The 21,818-nt window shown below is 42.2% G+C and overlaps 1 protein-coding gene across 1 annotated transcript; it reads left to right on the forward strand.

Moving 5' to 3' along the window:
* Positions 1-1,948: 1,948 nt before the first annotated feature.
* LOC310874097 (N-acetyllactosaminide alpha-1,3-galactosyltransferase-like) lies at positions 1,949-21,818 on the forward strand (the record flags this gene model as incomplete). The annotated part of the gene is made up of 7 exons (XM_083786772.1): positions 1,949-1,999; positions 3,314-3,478; positions 10,764-10,877; positions 16,871-16,987; positions 18,060-18,193; positions 19,165-19,242; positions 21,668-21,818. 7 exons carry the CDS (start codon positions 1,949-1,951, stop codon positions 21,816-21,818), a joined length of 810 nt encoding a protein of 269 aa, XP_083642898.1.

Genomic DNA, 21,818 nt, shown 5'->3' on the forward strand with positions numbered 1-21,818 from the left:
ATAGTGATATTGCCCTGTTGCCCCTGTTTAAGTGTGGACTTGATGTCATATGTAGCTCATCTAAAGAAAAAGGACTATACAGAGACATTGGAGATGGAGCCACTTGGAGGGGGGATGAGGGATGGAAGACGGGTGAAAAAAAAATCTTGGGAATTGCACTTGTGTCCTATGAAAAAATGCTATTCTATAATGTATTGCTTTTTCCAAATAAAACAAATATTATTAAAAAAAATATATATATAGTTTGAACTGCATGTTGATGACTGATGAAGACCCCCAGGTCGAAACTTGAATGCAATGACCTATTCAACCATCCTTGCCAGGATTGTGATTCTCAAACTCTTTGGGCTCTGGCCACCCCTGTAAATGTATTTACACATTTACGTTTTGACACGTGAGCTTGTAGATCGGCTATTTTCGGTGAATAGACTTGGTGTAGCCTACAGTAGGCTGAAAAAGAACGCACCAAGTACAGTTATACTCTGGTCCATTTTATTAAGTATAGATAGTAACTGTTTAAAATAAAGGGATGTCAAATACTCAGTGGGCCAAAAAAAAGAAATTGGTACAAGTCGAGGGCCGGACTGTTTCAACACACGGGCCATTTTTGGGGAGAGGGGTAGCTGAAAGTTGACCACAAGTGATATACTTTCACTGCTGATCAATAGTGAAGAGAAGACGTAGGCTTGCGCTTGCGGGCCCTCGATACGTGACAATGCTCTCGCAGTGCATTGTGAGACTTGTAGTATTATGGTGGTCCGTGCAATATACCAGAGGGCCAGTTCTAGTACTCATCCCACAGGCCAAAGATAATTCATTCACAGGCCTGTTTTGGCCCCTGGGCCTTGAGTTTGACACCCGGCATCATTCTTAACATTCCAAAATGTTGCGTTGCCGATGTAAATTGGAAAATATCAAGTCACCTGGCAGGGAGAAAGTACAAATACACCTAAATTAAATTAATTTATGTAGGTGAAAATTACTAGTGAATTTGCCTTGCTGGGAAGCATGAGTCCATTGCATCACAGGGTGGACAATTTCAGAGAACCTTTACTAATTATTTCTTTTTGTTAGGATGGCTTGGGTAAGGGCAGTGTGGCAGGAAAAAAACAGCCAACAGGAAGGGACGGTGCCAAACACCTGGGTGGACTATGAACAGTCAAAATTGTTTTGGCCAGCTGTCCAAAACGCGCAGAAACACCTGTCAGAACGACGAGAACCAAAAAATGGCTGGCGTCAGTTTGTCCTCATAAAAGTGAAGATGCGCTCAGGTTGGTAGTTGCGTCTTATGTGCACTTTGTCTTCATTAACGTGCCAAATGTTGTGCATATGTTATGCATTGACAACTGTTGCCTTGCCTCTGTTTGATTGATAGATGACTTCCAAGCATGTGAGGATTGTGATCTCACCAGTGCTGCAGAAGCTGGTGGTGATCAAGAACCTTCTGAAAAAAGAAAGAAAAAAAAAGGCTTTATCCAGAATTCCATACAGGTATGTTCTTTAACTTGGCAGTTGTCAATCTTCTCTGAATTGTAATGCTTACATGAGTGATTGTCACTCCAATAACTGAATAACAAGGTCATTGTTTTTTGGCATTGAACATCTGGAATCTAAAAGCATAATTTGTTTGGCTTTTAGGTTTTGTAAAAAATAAAGCACAGCAGAGATGACAAAATAATAAATGAAAAACAAAACATTGCTTTAAGTTTCATATACAAAATGGCCGATCTACAAGCTCTTGATGACTGTGGGCTTGTAGAGCTGTTTTGTTTTTGGGAACCTTTTGAATATTTTTCTTACGTGGAAAGTAAGGCGTTTCACCCACAACTGCAATCGGGCAATAATTGCGACAGGGCTACTATAACGTCTACGCCAACACAATCCTAATTCAACAAAACTATTTGCAACTGATTTTTTTTGCCAACATTTCTGTCTCAATTAGTTGAGTATGAAGAGGAACACGGTGGGCAATCTGAAGACCTGTTTGAGGATGATCAAGGTTTGTTCCCCCCCACCGCTGGATATGTTGTCAGTCCCATTTGATTATGATTGAGTGTGTAAGCTACAAATGCCAGTGATGGGAGCAATATTGACGTGGAATATAGCATCTTTTCTGTTTCACATACAATACAGCTGAAGGCAGGTGATTAGTCTATACAGTAAAGAAAATCCGGTGTTAATCACAGTTTTCTTTAGGTCCAGAGCTGCCACTTGCGCCAAAGAAGGTGGCGCCGCAAAGTGTTCGACCAAAAGGTTAGTATAAAGTATTTATTTTATTAGCATTTGCCCCATAGGCCTACTCATAGTGGTGGTATGCTAGTCATACATAACAATGTAATAGAGACACACACTGAATCCCAAAACTATGTCTCATCAAACAGAAAAAAGCCAGTCGCAAGGGAAGACCTCCACTCCATCCTCTGACCCAATGCAAGGAAGTAAGTGACACACACACACACACCCCCCAAAACTAGGTTGTGCTTCCTTAAACATTTTTCAACTTTATATTGTTGGTATGTTAAAGTTGTCATTGTTTGCATTTATTTCATTTTGGAGCTGCCACTCGGTCATATTTGGAGGATACATTAAATGCAATGGTAGGCCCTAGTTCATATTGAATAAAATCACCTTCTCATGGATGCCTGTCTCATCAAACAGAAAACAATTCACCTGGGCCCAGCTCCACTAAATTGCCTGACCCAATGCAACAAAGTAAGCGACGCACGCGCACTTAAGTTGTTGTGCACTCTAATTGTGGTCATTTGTTTCTATGCATTAGAATTTCAGTAGGTGTTAATCACTGTTTTCTTTAGGTCACTTCAGTTCAGACGCAGAGCAAGATTATCAGAGTGATGACAGCATGGGATCCTCGCAGAGTTTACCAATTCCTCCTGGGTTTACCAGCTCTCAGAAAAGTTCGTATGAAGTCAGAATGTTTTAATAAAGATTTGACCTATACCGGTATATGCTAGTCTTACAATATATTAATTACTGTTTGGAGAGGGGGGGCTGCTGTTCATTTCGGAAGAACACTAGCTGCCACTACTAGGTTACATTTGTAGGATTTGAACTTTTATAGGCCTACTTTATTTTATACTAAAGAAAAGTGGAGCAAATAAATAACTTTATGGATGCCTGTCTCGTCAAACAGAAAAAAAGTCGCACAACTCCACCTCCACCCCCAGACGAGAATCACCGTACCCAATGCAACAAGCAAGTAAGTGACACACACGCACACTTACGTTGTGCTGTTGGTACGGATGTGCTCTTTCTATTTGTGGTGATCATTCGTTTCTATGCTTTAGAATTTCAGAGGAAGGTTCTGGAGCTGCTCGTTGCTATCCGGGACGGGTTGCAGGACTTGAAGCTGTCAAGCAGCCGAGATGAGAGTGCTCCCCTTCCGGACAAGGTGACCACATTGGAGGGACTAACCGTCCTTGAAGAGACCCTCACCTCAGCTACTGAAAGACAGCAACTGGTAGGTTTCGTACCGATTTTTTTTTTATTTTTTATCAAAGCATGTGTCAAAATGTAATTAAATCATTTCAAAATGGGGAAGTATACAGTTGGAGGGGGTACGGCATTGTGTAAACATTTACAGTATACAGTGTATTAAAGCTTATTGAAACAAATGGCAGCAATCTTTTGCAGTCACTTTTGGACAAATGGCAGCAATTGTCCTCAAAAATATTTAAATAGTAGCCTATACAACAAAAGCATCCAATTTACATACAGTACAGACGGTGTGGTACACTCAATGCTTAGTAGACCTTCGTTTGGTTGTATTCCATTAGCTAACCTTCTCTTATCACAACAGGTCACACATCTTGCTGCTGTGGTATGTTAGTTTTCAAACTCACATAGGGTGTATGTAATCTGTGGGAAGTATGTCTGTCTTTGTATAGTGGGCAGGTGCTTAAAAAGTATTGCTCCGTTTCCACCACATTGTGGGTGCATAGTCATCGGGAAAGGGGTATTTCTGTGGCGGCCTTTCTCTATTGCAAGGCTTTGTCCACTGACTGTACCTAGTAAAGACTTTTTGTTGGGTTGTTCACGATGCTCAGGTATTCTGACATATTATCTGTTTAGTGCTAGGTAGCATTTCATTTTGCTTTGGTTTAGGGTTGTCTGTTTCCAGTATGTCCTACACCCTCTGCACTCGTAGATAGTCTGAGACATGACTGGCTACTCAAGACTACTACCAGTAGTAAATAATATAGCTGTTTATATTTGTTGATGACATGTATTAAGGTGTAATATGTGATCTGTTGACTTGAATACACAGCATCACAGTGGGGGAAAAGTCCTCGCGTGTAAATGGGTTGATGCTAAAAGGAAAAAACAAACATCCTGAGAACAGATTCTACAAATGTCTTCTAAATCCTGTCAGTTTTCTGAAAACCCCATGTTTCTATGCCAGTGGTTCTCAACCTTTTTCATGTCAAGGAACCCAAAAATATCTGTATTTGGGACCCCCCAGAAGCAAAGATTTTAGTTAAATGTTCGCTCTGAAAGAATCTGTATTCAAAGATGTGTGCCACATTTTCACGATTTTTCAAAAATAGCAGATCTACAAGCTCATAGCGTGGCACTTGTGTGAGCTTGAAGATGGGTTAATGTCTTACTGTACCACGGTGCTGTTTACATTTCTGTCAAGTAGCCTATTCAATCAACAAAGTGTTCTTGAATGTGGAGTGTTTCACTTCCAACAGTCGTGGTGATATTCTGAGCTGTTTTTTTTCTCAACCCCCTACATTTCAGATTAATTCCTTGGCAATGATTGGAGGAACAACACTGAGGGATAACGTCAAGAGAGTCATGGAAAAGTATGTTATGTTATATATTAATTGGGCATTAATATTATGGTAGACTTGCATTTACCTTTTTAGTAAAGTAAATGCAAATTACTTAAAGGTCAGACAGAGTTGAGGACATGGTAATCTCCAGCAAAGAAGTGGTTACATACGTGGCTGTATCCTGGCAGAATTTACTCTTGTCATCAAAAGTGCTCTCAGGACTGTAACTGGACCCCTCATTCAGCTCTTTGACTAAACTAGCACCTCTTGTTTCTCCAACATCTCAATGTCACTATAGACTAAGCTCCAACCGTCTCAAAATAAACTAATTGGACTACTTCTCAGCCTGGAGACCAATCTGTTTATTGAAATTTGTTGTTTCCTGTCATGTTTATGAATTGACCACACAGACTTTCTGCGGTGCTATTCTTTTTAGACTAATTGTTTGACGGGGGGTGAATACTTAGTTTAGACTAGTCATTGGTTAGACATGGGTTAACACCCAGACTGCAAACAGAAATGATATCACTCAATTTATAAAGTTAAGAACTGATTGAATAGACCGAAATGTTAACAGTAACAGAGTACCGTCAAATGGGTGCAGTACTTAGTTTAGACTAGTCATTTGGTTAGACCAGTCATTAGTCCTACAACTACAACCTATCTCAAACCCTCACCCTAACCTCCCACAGGGCAGCACACCTAAACCTAACCTTAACTTCTACTGCATGTACCCTCAACAGGTACTCTTCTAGGGGGGCCCTCTACTAGTCTACAAGTTAATGGAATTGCATCACTTTTAAATACCTTTTGTATCCACAGGTTGATGTCAAATGACCTCATGGCGAAATTCAATATGAAGGGAAAGCTGGGAACCAAAGAAAGAAAGATGTCTTTCATCAAGCTCCACCTCTACTCTGTGGTCATAGGTAAACGGCATATATCCAGTACCCAAGTTTTGACACAGTGGCCACTTGTGAATAACCAGGCAACGTTACCACAATGTTTGCAAGTGTATACATTCTGGATAGTTGTCTTATGTTCTTTGACACCTAAACTGATATATCTTCTGGCTTTCATTTTGTTATGATGTAGCTAGTGTCCAAACTTGAAATCCCATTAACTTTGAGCATTATATTAAATGTTTGGCCCTTATAATTTCTGCCGCTTAATGGTTTTACCGCTTACTGTAGCCCATCTTGTCTGTCTTGCAGAGAGTGTCCAGAGTAGCACCAAAGAGACTGAGGCTAACATCTCTGAGCAAATTGCTTACACGTTGAAATATGCTCCAGACAGGCTGGGTGGAGGTGGCAGGACCAAGACGGACTAGGCTGGAGAATTTTTTTTTTTTTTTTTTTTTGCACAAGGACTAGACTGGAGAAGACAGTTTTTTGTTTTGCACGAGGAAGCTGTTTTATTTTGCACAAATACAAAGAACTCATTGATGCACGTGTTTCGGGTCTCTGGGGCTTCGTACACACATAAAGAACTGTTCTGTGCTCTGCCTGTGTTTCATGGCCGCCTCAATGCTTTTCCAATGGAAGTCACGTGATTTGACCAAACACTTGTTTGATTGCCCCCCCCCCGCATCAAACAAGTGTTTGGTCAAATCACGTGACCACGTGACTTCCATTGGAAAAGCATTGAGGTGGCCATTAAACACAGGCAGGGCAGGGACATGTTTCGCGGGTCCCAGATCTCGCAACAATGTTGTGAAAACTTATGTTATATATTATATATATATTTTTTTGTATTTAACCCATTGATGCCTGAAGGTGATTCTACAAATGTGACCAAATTTGACTGGGAGACTGCCATTGGATTTTTTTGAATTTTTGTTTTTTCATGTCATATGAAAGCAGGGAATCATAGCTTCAAATTGACATATTGGTTGTTCAGTTTGACCCACCAGTTTTGGAGATATGGCTTATAGAGTAATGTCTTGCAGAAAACAGCGAGTTGAGAAAACAGGCTTGAAAGGTTCACTTCTGTGGTCTCTAACATTACAATAGCTACATGTTTAAGCATTTTCTTTCATATTTACATGTCAATTTCAGCTTTGACACTTATTTCAGACTTGCTCTAGTATGTGAAGAGTCTGCCTGTGCAATTAACTCATTTTGAAAAAAAATAAAAATAAAAAAAGTTTTTCTCCTCTGGTGAAAAGCTGGAATGTGCGCGATGGCAGTCTCTCAGTCAAATCTGGTCACAAATGTCTTCTATGTCTTGACAGTTTGTGTGTTTCTGTCAGTGGTGCTCCATCCTTTTCAAGTCAAGGACTGAAAATGTTATTCAAGGGGCTCCTATTTTTCAACAGCTACAGTTTAGCCCATTTTGGACTGTCAATTTAAAAAAAGGCTTCTAAATCCTAAGTTTTCTGAAAAACCCATGTTTCTTTGTCGGTTGTACTCAACCTTTTTCATGTTAAGCACCCCCAGAATTATCTTTAGTGAGCCGTGGCTCAAGTTAAACATTTTCGCTCTGAATGTTCAGATTTGCACCTGCTAAGTACCATTAATTGGTTTAATAAATCACTGTGTTGATTTATATTTTGTATTGTCTTTAACTTTATTCTTTTCTTATGGCTGTCTAATGTTGGAAGTTGATGTAAGGCGCGTATAGATAACATCAGATGTTGACGTCAAACCAATGTTGGTTTATGACGTCAATCAAATTAATTTTCAACTAATATCCAACTTTAAGAGTCGGACCTATAATCAACGTCTACATAACCTCAGAGATTGACGTCAAACTAACGTTAGTTTATGATGTCAAACCAATGTTAGCTTTTGATGTCAAACCAACGTTGGGTTATGATGTCAATCAAACGTTCATATCCAACCAAAAAACAATGGTCATCCAATGTTGGTTTATGATGTCAGACCAACGTTAGTTTATGATGTCAGACCAACGTTGGGTTATGACGTCAATCAAACTTTCATATCCAACCAAAAAACAATGGTCATCCAGATGTCAGACCAACGTTAGTTTATGATGTCAAACCAACGTTAGCTTTTTATGTCAGACCAACGTTGGGTTATGACGTCAATCAAACGTTCATATCCAACCAAACAACAATGGTCATCCAACGTTGGTTTATGATGTCAGACCAACGTTAGTTTATGATGTCAGACCAACGTTGGGTTATGACGTCAATCAAACTTTCATATCCAACCAAAAAACAATGGTCATCCAGATGTCAGACCAACGTTAGTTTATGATGTCAAACCAACGTTAGCTTTTTATGTCAGACCAACGTTGGGTTATGACGTCAATCAAACGTTCATATCCAACCAAACAACAATGGTCATCCAACGTTGGTTTATGATGTCAGACCAACGTTAGTTTATGATGTCAGACCAACGTTGGGTTATGACGTCAATCAAACTTTCATATCCAACCAAAAAACAATGGTCATCCAGATGTCAGACCAACGTTAGTTTATGATGTCAAACCAACGTTAGCTTTTTATGTCAGACCAACGTTGGGTTATGACGTCAATCAAACGTTCATATCCAACCAAAAAACGATAGTCATCCAACGTTGGTTTATGATGTCAGACCAACGTTAGTTTATGATGTCAGACCAACGTTGGGTTTTTATGTCAGACTAACGTTGGGTTATGACGTCAATCAAACTTTCATATCCAACCAACCAACGATGGTCATCCAACGTTGGAGTACAACGTTATCCTAACGTCAAGTAGACGTCTTGTGCCAGCTGGGCTACTGACGTTTGTGTGCAACATTTGAGCTGACAGGCCATTTTCATGTCAATCAATCAAGTCACCTTAATTCAAGTGATAGATTATATAAATGTAGGGGCATGCCATGTGATCTACCTGCACAGCCTTGATTGTCTAATGAACTTGCAAACATATACCTATACTAATAAGTAACTAATGTCTGTGTTGGTCTGCGTTTGTAGGCCTTAGCTGATTATTTTCGCTATTGGACGTTCACTGTGTTGCATTGCATAAGCTTGCCTGCACTGACACGTTACTTTATATATTATAGCCTACTGATCTTTTATTTTATTTTATTGGGTGATATGCATATGATGCATTTTTTTGATAATTTAAACCCTTAACATTATTAACACAAATCAAGGATTAACGAGGGATTGGCTTATACATTATATCTTTTAGTTAGCTGTGATTTCCCCATGCACCCACAATTCTATTTTTTGTCATTTACGTCATCTTCAGCGCTCGCACACGCGCTCACACACATGCTCTCACACACACACACACACACACACACTCACTGCACTCTCGTCGCTATGCTGACCTCCGTGATCCCCCAAGGGTCCCCCCCACCCCCCCAGGGGTTCACGGACGAGGGTCGGGCCATCCCTCCACGGAACCAGACCGGCGAGGCGCACGTGTAAACGGGCAAACGGGTAGATATAGCCGCGACGAGTCCCGTTCTATGCCGCGACGAGTCCTCACGCCACAACGGATTCTATACCACCGCAAATATACCAAAGTCAACCTATTACGTCGCAAACGGGTAGATATAGCCGCGACGAGTCCCGTTCTATGCCGCGACGAGTCCTCACGCCACAACGGATTCTTAACGCTGCGACGAATTATTATTAAGTCATGGCAAATTATTTTATAGCCCCGACGTTGGGGCGAATTAATAAAACGTTGGGACGAATTGAAATTTACGCCATGACGTACTCGAATATAGCCGCGAAAGTATTTCGCCCCACCTGGAGGACGGAACGTTTGTTCTAGCCCAGGTTCTCTGGGGTCCCAATATAAGGAGCGCAGCTTCCGGTTCCCCTCAGTTACATTCTGGAAAGAAAAGCAACACTCATTGCTCCGTCTTTATCCCTGTTTATTCAGGTTCAGTTTTATTAATGAGGTACTCAGCAGCCCTGAGACCCGTAACAGAGGCTTGTCATGTCAGCTGTCAATCAATCAACTCAATGAAGGCCAATGGAAGGCGATTTATTGGGCTGTAAAACAATATGCCCATTTTGACCTATTTTGTTTTTCTCGCAAATATTTGATGCTGCTGCTTTAGATTCTACCAGCAGAGGCCCACAGCAGAGCATATGCTCTACGCAGGGTATGGCAGCATCCTGGGTCCTAAGGCCTTCTGGAGGCTGAAACCCTGTACTGGCATAAGCCAGTTGGATGGCCTCCTGCACAATACACCGGGAAAGCCATACTTTAGTAATATGGGTTTCCTTTAGCTCTGGTACCCCATGTCACAAATACCCATACCGTTCCTGAAGGGAGATGTCTTGGTCATGTACAGTAATCTTGAACTTTCTTTTTTTTTTTTAAAGCAAAGCAATTTCACCCCCGGCCACCAGGGGGTGCAATGCAACCCCTGCACCCCCCCAAGCTCCGCCCATGCATGTATTACTTATTACATTTATTACTTATTACTTATTATGTCTTCACTGACCTCGAGGACGAGGTTCCTGAGGTCAGTCATTTATTACTTATTACATTTATTACTTATTACTTATTATGTCTTCACTGACCTCGAGGACGAGGTTCCTGAGGTCAGTCATTTATTACCATCATCACTTTTACACACTATAATTTGGTTCATTGGTTTTTGTTACCCGTTATAATATTATTGGAAAGCATTTTTATTGAAATGGAGACCGGAAACAATACAATGTTTATGAACATTATACAAGTTGTAAGACTGCCTTTATTTCAAGGAATATAGTTCTGGCCTCTGTTTAAACCACTTTCACCCATGTCATTATAGACTAACAATTTCAACAAAAAAGTAAAAAAAAAACACGCCCCACTGCAACACATTGTACACTTGCAGGTCGGCTATTTTCACTGTTTGTTGTACGATGAAGTATATACGGGACTAAAGAGGTTATAAGAAATGTTTGAAACAAAGGCTAAAGTCTTGGACGTCATTGATTGATTTATTATTATTATTATTATTATTACAAATATAGTATTGTTTGTTTTGTGTTTAACAGATCTCCCTGGGCAAAGGAAGGAACATTTCAGTCATTCCAATGCCCAGCGCTAAGCGCTGGCAGGACGTTGTTCTGGGCAGAATGAAATGGGCCACCGCCGCCATCGACAAACAGGTACAGGAAGTCAAATAACCCATTTAGACAGTGGCGTGCACACTAGGGGCAGCGGTGGCCGAACGGTTTGCGCAGCAGTCTTGATATCGGAAGGTCGCTAGTTCGTATTCCCGGACCGGCACGTTAAAATTACCACCACTGAAGTGCCCTTGAGCAAGGCATTGAACCCCTACCATTAAATGTTCTATGAGCAGGGCCTGACTGTAAACAAGTTATTTAGCTTAGTCCAGTTACCATGGGTAAACATAGTAACTTTCGTTCTTTCTTAGATAGACACTAGGACCTAGTGTCTATCTGTGCACGCCACAAAGGGCAGGTGCTTGGTGATGTACCGGCCTATATGGTGAGATCCGTCATGACCCAAGGAATCCAGGGTAAAAAAAAGTAACCTATGGTTCAAGAGTTATAACAAGCCAAAACGTAAAGTGGGCTGTTATAGCGCCACCATGAGGCCGAATGATATAATTATAAGTTAATTAATTTGAGAAATTATTATGACGACACGAGACGAGATGACCTGTTTTGGGGGGAAATGGTGCCATCTAATGGATAAAAGCGAGATTATAGTACGAGTGGCTTTTTTCAGCCAATTTCATTGGGAAAAAAATGCTGTCTGTGTTACACTTATTACACTATTACACTAATATACTTATTACACTATTACATTTGTTACACTCGGATTGAGGGAACATGGGGTTTAGGGAACATGGGTCTAATTTGGAATGAGGGAACATAGGGCTGAGGTAACATACATAGGGCTGAGGGAACTTAGGGCTGAGGGAACATACATAGGGCTGAGGGAACATACATAGGGCTGAGGGAACATACATAGGGCTGAGGGAACATAGGGCTGAGGGAACATAGGGCTGAGGGAACATAGGGCTGAGGGAACACAGGGCTGAGGGAACAAAGGGCTGAGGGAACATAGGCATGTTCCCTTAGAAACATTTTGAAAGCGATTTAGTGTGTGATAACAAGCTTAGCTAGATATAATCTTTCTAACAGAGACATGGCTTGGCTCGGATGGAGCTTTTCTCCTAGCGCCAGCCTGTCCCCCAAACTACAGTTTCATTCACTCTGTTCGCGAGGCTAAGAAAGGAGGTGGACTGGCAATAATTTTTTCAGACACATTAAAATTCAAGGCTCTGACCCTGGGTAGCTTTACATCCTTTGAATACCAGGCCACTATATTACTTGGTAAATCCTCCATGCCAATGATTAGCATTTATCGCCCGCCAAAATGCAGTAAAGCAATATTTCTAACAGAAATATCAGAACTTTTATCTATCTGCTCCACTAACTATGACAGAACTCTTATCACAGGTGATCTTAATCTGCACCTGGATGATGCTACAGATGCTGTGGCTATGGGTTTCTTAGAGTTATTACATTCCTTTGAGTTTATCCAACATGTTGTTGGGCCTACACATAAACATGGGCACACTCTGGACCTGGTGATTTCTAGAGGGGTGAACATCACTGTGGAAAGGACTATTGAAAGGCCTGAGCTATCAGACCACTATTTGCTGTGTTTTAATATGACTGCCTCTGATCTAGAAGAAAACATCACAGAATATACCATAACAAAGCGCTTTTTTAGCTCTTCTGCAGCTGACGAGTTCCCTCGTCATCTGGGCCCCCCCCTGCCCGATACTCCCCCAGTAAATGATCTGGTTCAAATTTTTAATCTTAAACTAGAGTCAGCTCTTGATATAGTGGCTCCTTTGAAAACAAAAAAGAAACATAACACCAGAGTAACGCCCTGGTTAAATGAGCATACACGCTCACTGAAGCAAGAATGTCGTAGAGCTGAGCGAGCTTGGAGAAAAAATAAACTCACCACCCACCTAGAGATTCTTAAAAAGTCAACAGTCGCCTATAACAAAGCCCTGCGCCTAGCAAGGCAGGCATATTTCTCTGGCATTATTAACGAGAACAAGACAAATGCCAGAGTCCTATTCTCTACCATTGATCGACTTTTAAACCCCCCCCAGTCCTACAAGCAGTCATTCCCGGCCTCTAAAGCTAAGTGTAATGAGTTTGCATGCTTTTTTGATAACACAATCTTTAACATTAGAGCTGATATTTTGAATGGTGCTGTTGCTAGTGCAAACCTTCAAACAGCAGCTAACGGTCCCAGGGTAGATCTCTCCAGGGGGAGCCTATTATCGTTTTGCGCAATTGATGAAGACGAACTCCGCAAAACCATATCACAGATGACATCTTCCTCCTGTTCATTGGATACAATTCCCACCACCTTTCTCAAAGAGGTCTTAGACAGTGTGATTGGAGATATCCTAAAAATTGTAAACAGCTCTCTACAGACAGGCGTCTTCCCAGACTCACTAAAGACGGCTGTAGTCAGGCCCCTACTAAAGAAACATAATCTGGATCCCTCTGTTTTGGGTAACTATCGACCCATTTCGAATCTGCCCTTTCTGGGCAAGGTTTTGGAGAAATGCATCTCTCATCAATTGGATGTATTTCTACAGAGCAATGATGTGCACAACAAATTCCAATCTGGCTTTAGGAAAAATCATAGCACAGAAACTGCCCTTGTAAAAGTAATGAATGATCTTAGGGTGTCTGCTGACAAGAAACATGTATCCGTTCTCCTACTGCTAGATTTAACGGCTGCATTTGACACGATTGATCATTCAATTTTAATACAGCGTCTGGAGCACTGGATAGGCCTGTCTGGTACGGCCCTGTCCTGGTTCTCCTCCTACCTTTCAAACAGAAGTTACTTTGTCAATCTAGCCGAGTTTGACTCAGACAAACACGACATCAGTTCTGGTGTCCCACAAGGCTCGATTCTTGGTCCTCTGCTGTTCTCCTTGTACATTCTGCCATTGGGTGAACTCATTACCAATCACGGAGTCAATTTTCATTTCTATGCTGATGATACCCAACTATATCTTTCTGTGGCCCCAGACGATCCCTGTGCTTTAGACCCGCTGTTGACCTGTCTGTCTAGCATAACATGTTGGATGAGTGAGAACTTTCTCAAACTAAATGAGGATAAGATAGAAGTTCTCATAATCGGTTCTAGCGAGCAAAAATAATCAATAATTAGCAGACTTGGCAACCTGACTGTAGAAAGTAACAGTACAGTAAAGAACCTGGGGGTTATTATTGATTCTGAATTGAATTTTAATTCACACATTAATCATGTTACCAAGATTGCTTTTTTTCACCTTAGAAATATTGCACGGATCAGATCCTATTTGTCCTTGGACGATGCAAAAACGCTAATCCACGCCTTTGTTTTTTCTCGGCTTGACTACTGCAATGCACTCTTTTCAGGACTCCCTAAGAAAACGACTGACAGATTACAACTTGTCCAAAATGCAGCAGCTAGAGTTTTAACTAGAACTAAGATGAGAGAACATATTACTCCAGTTTTGGCATCACTGCACTGGCTTCCGGTTGTTTTCAGGATTGACTTTAAAATTCTGTTACTTGTCTATAAAGCTCTCAATGGTCTCGCACCTCCGTACCTCCGTGACTGCCTACCTAGATATGTCCCTAGCCGCCCCCTCAGGTCCTCCAACGCTGGCCTACTTGAAGTGCCTAAAAGAATGTGCACAAAAAAGTACGGTGAGGCAGCTTTTTGCTTCTATGGCCCAACAGCCTGGAATAAACTTCCATTCGAGCTCAGACACGCACCCTCTGTAGACATTTTTAAATCTCAACTCAAGACTCACCTCTTCACCCTTGCTTTTAGTTGAGTTTTATTTTTTTATTTTTTTATGTGTTTTTATTTATTTTATGTTCTTATATTCGGTTTTGTTCTCTGCTATTGTTCTATCATTTTAACTACTTGTGTTTTATTGTATTTTATTTTTGTGTCCTGCCCTGTGAAGCACTTTGAGCTGCATTCTATGTATGAAAAGTGCTATACAAATAAAGTTTATTATTATTATTAGTGTACAGTATCTGTGGGTTTTATAAATTATTGAACCAATGAAAATTCGGGGGCCAGTTTTCGAATTGCAGTCAACTCAAATGCAAATAAATAACACAGATAAAACAACTAAACAATGAGCTGTCATTTCACACTGGTTGTGTGTAAGTTATTTCAATGTGTTTGCATGTGTGTAGAATATACTGAGAATGCATTTATAAACTAAATGAACCAAAAAGAGAAGTCACCGTATACAGCATGCTGTCTCGGGCTGCTGAGGTGCACGCCATCACACACTTTTTGTTTCTTCTAAATCAGGGGTGGGCAACTTTGACGATGGCGAGGGGCCACTATATGTCCACACTCACTCCAGAGGGGCCACGTTGCATATTTACTGTCGTAGCAAAAAATAGCCAATATACAAGGTCAAAACTTTGAGCTTGTAGATCAGCTATTTTTGTTTTAATCCTGAAAAATTAAAAAAAATATATATATTTAATTTCAAATTAATTCAGTTACAGTTATGTTAACTTCATGAACTGAATCCAAACACATTGGACATACAAAAGCGGGTCATGTTTGCATGTTTGGAATTGTAAACAGCTGAAATCTATAATATATATCAGTATTCTGATATTAACCTGAGGGCCGCATTATTAAGTGAAAGTGGGGGCCGCACGTGGCCCCCTGGACGCCAAGTGGCCCATGTATGTTCTAAATCAGTGGTTCCCAAACCTTTTCATGTCAAGGACCCCTAAACTTACCCCCATTTGAAAAATATATGCCAGGGATTTTCATTACGGCTCTAGTAGTGATTCTCAACCATTTTCATTTCAAGCACCCCCAGTTGGACCTGCATTAGGCCACCATTTAATGGCACTTCTATCTCGGGGGGGACCCCCTTTTTTATCGTAAAATCAATGTTAAGTTAACTCTGAGAGTGTACAAATGGAACCAAATGGAGTTGGACCCTAACGGGTCCATTTGTACACTCTCAGAGTTACAGACCCATAACAGTACGTTTTAACAGCGGGAGACTTTAGAGACCAACGGCGAGTGTCGCTTGAATTTCATTGACTATCGCGCACTATCGCCGGGGCGACGTCGCCCAAAAGATTAATTATTTTTATCTTTTCGGGCCGACGTTCCTTCGCCCACTTTTCGACCATCGCCTGTTCGCCTGCTCGCCTCTATCGCCAGTAGTTGCCTGTAGGGTCCCGTTGACAAATAATGCACTTGCGGAAGATTCGCCTGGCTGTCGCCAAACGTACTGTCAGGGTCAATTTGGTTCCAAACTATCGCTGGGTACCCCCTGGAACTCCCTCAAGGACCCCTGGGGGACGTCCCCGGACCCACTATTCTAAAACATCTGTGTTCTGTCCTACAGATCCGCGGTGAAGCAGACTACCTGTTCATGATGGATCTGTGTTCTGTCCCCTTACAGATCCGCGGTGAAGCAGACTACCTGTTCATGATGGTTCTGTGTTCTGTCCCTCTACAGATCTGCGGTGAAGCAGACTACCTGTTCATGATGGATCTGGTTTCTGTCCCTCTACACTACAGATCTGCGGTGAAGCAGACTACCTGTTCATGATGGATCTGGCTTCTGTCCCTCTACAGATCTGCGGTGAAGCAGACTACCTGTTCATGATGGATCTGGTTTCTGTCTCCCTATACAGATCCGCGGTGAAGCAGACTACCTGTTCATGATGGATCTGTGTTCCGTCCCCTTACAGATCCGTGGTGAAGCAGACTACCTGTTCATGATGGATCTGGTTTCTGTCTCCCAATACAGATCCGCGGTGAAGCAGACTACCTGTTCATGATGGATCTGGTTTCTGTCTCCCTATACAGATCCGTGGTGAAGCAGACTACCTGTTCATGATGGATCTGGTTTCTGTCTCCCTACAGATCCGCGGTGAAGCAGACTACCTGTTCATGATGGATCTGGTTTCTGTCTCCCTACAGATCCATGGTGAAGCAGACTACCTGTTCATGATGGATCTGGTTTCTGTCTCCCAATACAGATCCGCGGTGAAGCAGACTACCTGTTCATGATGGGTCTGGTTTCTGTCTCCCTATACAGATCCGTGGTGAAGCAGACTACCTGTTCATGATGGACATCGACAGTGTCTTCTACGGCCGTTTCGGAGCAGAGTCCCTGAGTCGGCTGTCTGCAGTGCTTCACCGCAGCTTCTACAAGGTCTTTACTGTTATTAGTAGTATAGGCTTATATAGCGTCGCAGTCCCGCCACCCCCTACCACCAGGGCCCAGGAAATGATTCTCCGTTAATTTTCCTCATAGACTTTTAAAAAAGTATTTATTTAAAGACCTTTTAAGTGGCGTACAAAGCCAACTCTTGTCGTGAAAAATCATGACAACAAAAACCATTTTTTTGTAATTATTTTGTTTGGTCCAAAATATTGTGTTTATTGCCATGATTTGTCACAACTCGAGTTGGCTTTGTCCGCGGAGTAACCGTCTTTAGATAAATACTTTTTGAAATGTCTATGAGGAAAAATGCATTGGGAATCATTTCCTGGGCCTGGCGTCGTCATGAAAGGGGGCGGGACTGGGCCTGGCGTCGTCATGACAGGGGGCGGGACTGGGCCTGGCGTCGTCATGAAAGGGGGCGGGACTGGGCCTGGCGTCGTCATGACAGGGGGCGGGACTGGGCCTGGCGTCGTCATGAAAGGGGGCGGGACTGGGCCTGGCGTCGTCATGACAGGGGGCGGGACTGGGCCTGGCGTCGTCATGAAAGGGGGCGGGACTGGGCCTGGCGTCGTCATGACAGGGGGCGGGACTGGGCCTGGCGTCGTCATGAAAGGGGGCGGGACTGGGCCTGGCGTCGTCATGACAGGGGGCGGGACTGCAACGCTCTATAGTAGTAGTATATACTTTCCGCATAGAAATACACAGTGGTGGAAAGTAACTAAGTACTAAGCAGTATTGGTACTTTTACTTAACCCATTTTGGGCGGGAACCCATTTTGGTGTTAGCATTACGTTGTGATTTAGCTATTGAAAAATAGCAGATCTACAGGCTCGTAGCGCGCCACTCGGTGGCGCGCTACGAGCCTGTAGATCTGCTATTTTTTCAGGATTTAGGACATTTTTAGAATCTGATCTCAGGTCAAAATGCGTTAAAGAACCACCATTCTTCTGTGCGTTAGAATCTGATCTCAGGTCGGAATACATTCTTCTGTGCGTTAGAATCTGATCTCAGGTCGGAATACTTTTCCCACCACTGATTCTTATATTCTCCTCTATATTAGGACACAGACCGGGACAAGTTTACGTACGAGCGACGTCCGGAGTCTCAGGCCTACATCCCAGCTGGTCAGGGAGATTACTACTACACTGCAGCTGTGTGGGGGGGATACCTAGAGGACATGTACAGACTGGTCAGGTAGGCAGAGCCCCATAGATTACTACTACACTGCAGCTGTGTGGGGAGGCTATCTGGAGGACATGTACAGACTGGTCAGGTAGGCAGAGCCATATATTACTACTACACTGCAGCTGTGTGTGGGGGGGTACCTGGAGGACATGTACAGACTGGTCAGGTAGGCAGAGCCCCATAGATTACTACTACACTGCATCTGTGTGGGGGGATACCTGGGGGACATGTACAGACTGGTCAGGTATACGCAGAGCCCCATACTACTACACTGCAGCTGTATGGGGAGGCTATACCTGGAGACTGGTCAGGTACGCAGAGCCATAGATTACTACTACACTGCAGCTGTGCCATAAAGGGAAGATTTTTAAGGCTCTAGTGATTCTCCAGCCGTTTCGTTTCAAGGACCCCCAGTTTATTATCGAGGAGAGACTCACAAATAGACGCAGGGTGGTGCGTCGGCGACGAAGCAGCAGAACTTTAGGAGAAGGAGGGAGACCTTCAAGAGCGCTTTATTTTATGTCCACAATATGCAACGTTTCGGTTCCATTTGTAGACCTAGACCTGGCTGTGCCCTTCTGGCCACCGGGAACAAGAAGACCTAGACCTGCTGTGCCCTTCGGGGCCACGGGCCTACTTGGGAACAAGAACCACAGTGGCTCTCAAACCTGCAGTCATTCAATACAAATGCTAGTCTAGACAGACAGACAGACAGACAGACAGACAGACAGACAGACCCCATTTCTATGACCTTGCTTTTAACTGATGTTGTTGTAACCTTATCTTAAATTCACTTTCAATTTGAACAAATTCTACTGACCAGATTTGAAGCTATTATACTTTCTTTCTTTTTTTTACCCTTGTTCAATTTCTTTTGCATTCATGTGATTTCTTTTTAACTTTTATGTAAAGCACTTTGAACTGCACTTGTGTCTGAAAGGTGCTCTATAATTAAATATTGTTATTGTTATTTCTCTCAGGTACTGCCATGAACAATCAGAGATAGATTCCAAGAAGGATATCGAGGCCGTCTGGCAAGAGGAGAGCCATCTCAACAAGTACAGAACATGATAACTAATAACTATGCATTTTCTCATTTAGTGCTTTGTGTTGTGCTTTGTTGCATTGTGGGCTTTCCTTAGATCAGGGGTGGGCAACTGGCGGCCCGGGGGCCACATGGTCCCCCACCTTCACTTAAAGGACCACTTCACCACTTTTCAACCTATCTTCATTATAATAGGTCCTTAAATAATTGTGAAAAAATGGTGCAATTTACTTCTCCTCGGTCTGTGTCTCATAGGAGGGCTGTGGGCAGTTCAGAAACCGTCTTCCAGTGACATCATCGATGGGGAATGCAAGCTAATAAAAACTGCAGGCTTTCTAGTCCTGAACAGTTGCAATGCGAAAATGGAAGCCATCGTTCTCACGATAATGAAAATCTAAACATTTTTGTAAATAAATCTTGTTTAAAAAATAAATCTGCCTAATGATGTCACTGGAAGACGGTTTCTAAACTGCCCACAGCCGTCCTATGAGACACAGACTGAGTAGGACAAAATCGTGCAAAATTCTTTCATGATTATTAGAGAGGACCTATTATATGAAGATAGGTTGAAAAGTGGTGAAGTGGTCCTTTAATGTGGCCCTCATGTTACCTCAGGTTACAATTCCAAACATGACCCTCTTTAACTTCAGTCTAAATGAGTAGTATTCAAATGTTAGTGTTTTTTATGTCCAATGTATTAAAGTTAACAACTATAATTTTTAAAAGGCATTTAAAACATTTAACTTTTCAGCATTACAATTCAAAAATTAAAAAGAACTAGTCCTTACCCGTTGTGAGATATTGCCCCCCAGAAATATTAATTACCAGTCATTTTAACTTGTATAATATATATAGTGTTTTTTTAATGAATAAAAACAGTACTATAACGTAAGTATTCGTATAAATGTTAATTGAACTCTGAGAGTGTAAATGGGTTCATTTGGTGTGGTTCCATTTGGTTCTAAACTATCATTTAGCTGGGAACTCCCCCATGCAGGACCCCTAAACTATGATTTATCCACACACACACACACGCGTTGCGAAAGTAGCGAGACACACGCACACACACACACAAGTGCGTTGCGAAAGTAGCGAGACACACATACAGTACACACACACACACACACACGCGTGTGGAGAAAGTACACAAACACACACACGTGCGTTGCGAAAGTAGTGAGACACACACACACACACACACACGTGCGTTGCGAAAGTAGCAAGACACGCACGCACACACACACACACACACACACACGCGTGGTGAAAGTACACACATACAAGTGTGTTGCGAAAGTATAGCTGCGTGCATGTAGCTCATGTGTACGGCACGGCGAAGGAGGTGGTAGAGGAGGGAGCGGACAGTGTGGTGTCGAAACAGATGTTGCGCGGAAAACTGTGTCCCAGTATTAATCAGTGTCCGTCCCAAAATGCAATTCACTTGTGACACTGGTGACACGTGATTTCCGGGGAGAGGAGTTTTGCCGCCCTGTGGCCACTGGGGGTACTGTCCTGGGTGCCTTTTCGCATTTTTAATTCACTAATAAATTCATTATTAATCATTAATGTGTCAAATCGAAAATAGGGCTTCATTAAGACCTCCATATTATTATGGTCAATGCCTGTGTGAAAAGTGGGAGTGATTGGTGCAGGCAGTGTGGAGCTATGACAGTGTTTCTGACACACACACACACACAGACAGACACACAGACACACACAGACAGACATTGGCTGAATTATAGTATGATATTCAGGATTTCAATTCAAATATAGCTATTTTTGCTCCAACCTGTATGCAATATGGCCCTCTGGAGTGAGGGTGGAAATATATTGGCCCTCGCCATCGTCAAAGTTGCCTTAGATCATAGAGTTATAGTTCAGTTCAGTTTTATTTTCGGAAGTATCTATTCTAGGGGATATCAAGTATGATTCCTACATCACATACTGTTGTGCTATACTTATAAGATATAATAATTTATTATATATATATAAGCTGGAGACAGCCCCGCCCCCACAATTCATTTCAATGGAAGTTGCTCAGTGGTGTTTGAAAGACCCGGAAGGACGCTTTAACTTCCGCGTTTGTTTAGTTTTTTTTACCACCAACATTAAGGTGGTCAAAATGAGGAAGTACTATCGAGCGCTCCGTGTTATACATACATGCACGGGGAAAAAACTCGCCCACCTGTAGTTCCAGCTTTGGCCAGTAGAGATCGGGGCGGCTTCAACATTGGGATGCTGTGAAGTGATACAAATAAATCATGACTAATCCGTTGGGTCCCCTTTTATGAGATAATTTAGTTTGATTTGGAAATTGAAGGAATTATTGTTCACAGCATAATTTCTAATTATATTATCCTCATTATGTTTGAGTGGCTTTTTTTTTTACATCATCATTGACTTGTTGTTCGTTATCTGTGTGTTTGTCCCTCCATCAGGTATCTGCTGTACAACAAGCCGACCAAAGTACTGTCTCCGGAGTATCTGTGGTCAGACTATGACCAGAAACCAGACGACATCAGAGTCATCAGGATCTCTCAGCTGCAGAAGGACTACGAGGAGGTCAGACCAAATGGTGGACATGATTGA

The sequence above is a fragment of the Protomyctophum parallelum genome (assembly GCF_964188405.1).
Source record: "Protomyctophum parallelum genome assembly, chromosome: 17".
NCBI classification, from domain to species: Eukaryota; Metazoa; Chordata; class Actinopteri; order Myctophiformes; family Myctophidae; genus Protomyctophum; species Protomyctophum parallelum.